The sequence below is a fragment of the Eimeria mitis genome, genomic scaffold (assembly GCF_000499745.2).
Source record: "Eimeria mitis Houghton genomic scaffold, Emh_scaff520, whole genome shotgun sequence".
In the NCBI taxonomy this organism is placed as follows: Eukaryota; Apicomplexa; class Conoidasida; order Eucoccidiorida; family Eimeriidae; genus Eimeria; species Eimeria mitis.
In genome coordinates this window covers 8,635-13,709 of record NW_013573492.1, presented here as the reverse complement: position 1 = coordinate 13,709, position 5,075 = coordinate 8,635, and the positions used below count along the sequence as shown (strand labels likewise).

At 48.7% G+C, this 5,075-nt stretch overlaps 2 protein-coding genes across 2 annotated transcripts in view; both read left to right on the top strand.

Moving 5' to 3' along the window:
* The window catches only part of EMH_0014950 (uncharacterized protein), a gene marked incomplete at both ends in the record, with an annotated part of 1,367 nt that extends 1,210 nt beyond the window's left edge, over positions 1–157 (top strand). Inside the window, one exon of the mRNA XM_013500268.1 lies at positions 4–157. Within this exon, the coding sequence (XP_013355722.1) occupies positions 4–157 (154 nt within the window). The remainder of the gene's footprint in view (positions 1–3) is intronic.
* Positions 158–4,621: 4,464 nt separating this feature from the next.
* The window catches only part of EMH_0014940 (uncharacterized protein), a gene marked incomplete at both ends in the record, with an annotated part of 1,614 nt that continues 1,160 nt past the window's right edge, over positions 4,622–5,075 (top strand). Inside the window, one exon of the mRNA XM_013500267.1 lies at positions 4,622–5,075. Within this exon, the coding sequence (XP_013355721.1) occupies positions 4,622–5,075 (454 nt within the window).

Below are 5,075 nucleotides of genomic sequence, written 5' to 3'. Positions count from 1 at the left end.
CCGCCCTTCAAGCAACCTTACTGTTAGTATTAAGCGACGGCTGTTCTGCTCGCGGAATACTGACCGTTATTACAGAAGGCCCTGGTTTAACCCTTGGAGACAAGACGACAGGGAGTTTTTGATTTCACAGGAACAACAGCAACAAAAGAAGGAGTAAAATATCACAGTTCATCTTTGCTCCGCTCTAGAGATTCATATTCTCCGAGGGAAGCTGTGTTGGAAACCATTATCCACTAAACAAGGACATTGTTAGTCCCGTTTTAGCCGTGGTTTTTCTCTTAACCCGTTATACAAACGTTCCATTACGGCAGTAAACCTGTGGTGGAAGCTTGTCGCTGTGTATGCAGGCACTGTCGCCTGGTTTTTGTAACATATGCTTATTGTAATAATTCACATCCTATAAAATTTACATTTATGGCAAAGCCAGTGGCATTCATGATTCCGTATATGCCGTGGAGGCCAGACGAGGATGCGCCAGGACCCGTCGGTCAGTTTAGCTTCATCTGATGGAAGTGGAAAAGAGCAGCCCGTGTTTTTCAGTCTTCCTCTAATATCTCCGCTTATTTGATTAACAAGCGCATGTGCATTCATTTATAGAAACACGCCCACGCGGATTATCACCGGCTGTTCTTGAACTCACCTTCGGCTAGCAGGTAGTTGAACGTTGGATATACTCCGAGGTGCTTTCGGTGAAGGCCCACGCTTTCCAAAGTCCAGTGATGCCAGTTCCGGTGAACTTCGTGCGTCGCAGTTGGAACCTGTGACAATACTATGGTTATATCCCATGCATATATGGCAGAACGGGCAAGACACCAGCGGAACCCATGATGCACGACTCATCGGTCTCGATGTGCGTGCCAAAGCTTGCTGGGTGTTGTAGTTGAAGTAAATTGTACAAACATCTAAAACCTGCTGAGAACGCCCAGTATACCATAGTAATGCAGCAGCGCGGTTCATTTTGTATTTTTTTTTTGCGCAAACTTTCATTTATGCAGTGGACCGGCGAGCGTCAATGATTTTGAACCTCCCATTCCTGCCACTACTTTCAGTGAAGAGCTTGCAGAGTGATTTTCACTTGGANCAATGATTTTGAACCTCCCATTCCTGCCACTACTTTCAGTGAAGAGCTTGCAGAGTGATTTTCACTTGGAACGCTGACCAGACAAGATACCATACACAGTTTTACAGTCTATACGCATTGATTTACTACTGTAGTGCGGAGCACCAGTGATCGAGGCACACTAATGAGCCTATCTATGCAGGCACGCACCTACAGCTTTCCTGTTTACGCATAGGGCAAGATTGCTCCAAAATTGCTCCACTTGCATGTACAGCAGCACGACGTTGGGGCTTAGCTTAGTTTTTTCCACAGTATACTACGGTCAGCGTTTGGCAAGCAGACATTCGGACCCATTATTACACCAACGTGCCAACTTTCCCGTAGTGCAAAACGTAGCTTTTAGAGGCACAGGCATATCCAGAAAAACGCCCCAAAGACTCCGAGGACTGACTGTAAAAGGGCAGCTCTCATCTTTAGGCGATCGACGCAAACAATGGGGTACGTCACATCGTGGGATGTAGAGCCACAAGCAATTGATGCGGTGGTCTGGAAGCAAATACATGGAATAATTTTGTAGACTAAGATTCATACAGTCTGATTGACACCTGCACTGGTCTGCAAGCCTGGTGACTGTTTAAACTTTACCTGCCTACTCTGCCTCCAAAATTGGATTTTCCCCATTTGTCCACATAGTTGGCAAAGCATGCTCCCGTCCGTGAGTAACCTTTACCTGCCTTCGCTGCCTTAAAAATTGGTTTTCCGCATTTGCCTACTCACCGGCGGGCGCATGCTGTTTCAACTACCTTTCGGCGTAGACAGTGAATGTCATCTTTTGCACTCGATGACTTTGCGTGTGACGTGCACCAGCTTAACAATAGCGCGAAGTACGTTTCCCTGGGCGCTACCATCGCATCGTCATCCCCGGGCTTCCAGCTGTCTGGCAGGGCGAGATGTTCCGATCCATCTGTTTCGCAATGCTATTCAGTGAGACGATAAGACAGTCAGGAGGAGTTATACCACGTTTTTGATGGTGCAGGACGATTACCTACGTATTCCTCAGATATTCGAAGAAAGGAAAAAAGCTATTTCGCTCTTAAGTCCATCCATAGCTTCCTCAGGTACTCTGACTCACACGCACTGGGCATTCTAGAGAAAAACCTATACCTGAAGTACAGTTCACGAGTGTAGGCCAGGAAATAAAACGATTCCACAACATCAACACACCACGATAAGAAGTGCATTTGGCTAGTTCACACTGGGGCACTTGGGACCGGGTGGGTGAGACAGAGGACACCTATACTACGGGTATAAATACAAAGATGAATTACACCAAAGCGAAAAACATGCAGCTTTCCATTCCAACCCTTTAATGCCCTCACAGTTACTGTTCCGCGTGAGGCTCATTTCAGTTTGATCGCATCTTCCCTTTTGTGCAGACACATGACACAGTATCATTGGGTGAGCAAGTGGATCATATGGCGAAGTGTTCAGATCCGAGCGGACCCCTCCATTATGGAATTCGCTCAATTGGATCGAGTATCGTTGTGCCCGACGCAGCCTCCACGACGTTTCACAGCTATGGAGTTCAGTGCAGGGCTGGGAAGCAATTAGAGGCAGTCCAGCGAGATGTCGAAAATGTGCTATTTCCGAATACGCATTGCATCTTACAGGTACAGGCCGAAGAGGATCCCGGGTGAGCAATAAGTAATTCAGGTAGAACGATGCTAAGCAGCTGCCTTATGANCAGGCCGAAGAGGATCCCGGGTGAGCAATAAGTAATTCAGGTAGAACGATGCTAAGCAGCTGCCTTATGATCATTCAGTTTGCCGTCTCCAGAATAAGCAGCGTATTTGGTGGTGTGGTACACGCTTCCTCATCCCAGAAAAGCCAGGGTATAGGAACTGTACTGTGCTTTGATGATGAAGGTAGCCTCTTTTCAGAAGGGGTCTTCCGCAGCCACTGGTGCGAGGCCAGCTGTTACATAGAGAATTGGTGTCTCGTCGAACTTGCAGGGGCAGCTGGTGACGCTACTCATTGGCTCAGAAGAGAATACGGTATAGCCAGTGATGCAGAGGGTAGCTCAACGAGGGACCACTGACGCACCACAGAAAACCGTTTACTGCCTGCGATGACAGCTTGCGGAAGCAATATATTGAATGTCTTTTCCCATTTTCTGTTCCCTGGAGTCGTAAATCGAAAGTTGCTGTTACGCCTCCTTGTGCAGAGAAACTGCCTCCTGGCAATCAACTGTGGAGTCTCCGTCGCTGAAAAAAGCGGGTTCATTCGCCTGTTCACCCGTTTGGTGCATCCGGAAACTGAATAGCATGAGGCCCCGCGCGCAGGAACACGCATCATATATTTTGTATACTCACTATCCGGCAGCAGGCTACCACCAAGGCAGCTTTAAAGACCGTTTCAGCAATGGCGAAGAGGAGGCATCTCAGCAGTGATATTTTAATATGATTCAGTATTAAAACTAGTGGAGAAACGCAGAATCCACGTTCGAACTGGGCACTGGCACATGCATGGCAAGAAGCGATGACTCGACCTGCAGTGGCAATCTTCGCCATAGGCGCAGACAAAAGTGCAGAAGACTTCGTGATAATCATTGGTATGGTAGAGACATGTTCATAAAAATGCGTCAATAAACCTTTTTATGTCTTTCGGGAACAGCAAAAGGAGCAATGTTTCCATGTTGTGTTCCATGAGAGCAAATGCAGACGAAGGCGAGAGTCCNGGGAGAAGCGGAACGCACGACCAAGTGCAGCATTTGAGAAACATTTTAGACAAGAAAGCATATCCTTAATATCTAGCGTGCCATTCTACTAAAGGAATAATTGACCATTGGTGTGACGACACCATCCAGGTGCTTGCAACTCAGCCTCGCTCACTTCCGGCGCAGGGACTGCCCCAGGCAGATGAGCCACAAGCAATAGCCATCAGACACGCATCTAAATACAATTCTTTCATATCCTTCCATTGATTGTTGCTGCCGAGTACTGGAAAACCAGTATCAACTAGAAAACCTCTGAATTCAACGTTCCCGACACCATTGTATCTTGCCGCAACTTCAACCTCCTCTGGGGGAGTGAGCACAGCATTGCGATGCTGCAACAACAGGTGCCTATGTTGCTTGACAGTGCTACGCCAAAAACAGGCGGTTGCTGGAATGCAGTATTTTAAGTGCAACTAAGCCGACCAGAGATTTCGCTCCATTAAACGTGATCTCACTCCTGCGTGGGGATCGATCCTTAAACCCGCGTTCTGCAGTGGGGTTGCAGGTTGAGGTGTTTGCTTCGTATCTACGCCGCCATACTACTTTCCGCCGCTTTAGTTCTGTAGAGCCCCCCATTCTGCGGAGGGGATATTCCAGGCGTCGAAGTGGGACTGCGACGCTGGGCTTGCAGTTAGCGCAACAACCGTTGTGAGTGGCCGAGTGGGANGGCGTCGAAGTGGGACTGCGACGCTGGGCTTGCAGTTAGCGCAACAACCGTTTGTGAGTGGCCGAGTGGGACTATGGATTAATGAAAACCAGATACACTTCTGAGTGGTAGTGAGAGAATGGAGAGTGGAGGCTTTTCGAGCAGCGCGGTTGGGCCCTATGTGGAGGCAGCAGATGCACTTTCTGTCACTCCAACTAATGCACAAGCGCCGGAGCTGTCGTCGGGTGGTGGATCTCTTCTGCGGGCTCACTCTTGTACACGCGCATTCATAGCTGCATTGGCCTCTATAACTGCAGCTGTGTTGTTAATATCCATTTGCAGCCGAGCTCAGATGTGGAACCATGCACTGCACACTCGCGCTCGCCGGCTGTCTGCCGGTGAGGGAAGGAAGCGTGGATTTGAAAGCTTGTGTGAGAGCGATTCGGATGAGGCGTCAGCATGGCTGGACTCTGATAGTGATGACGATGCCTCAGCTTCTACTGTGCCCCCAGCTAAACAGCCGCGCATTGGGCAAGAGCTACACGAGAGCTCCAGCTTACCGGTAGCCCAACAGCAGGCCATATCCCCTCAAA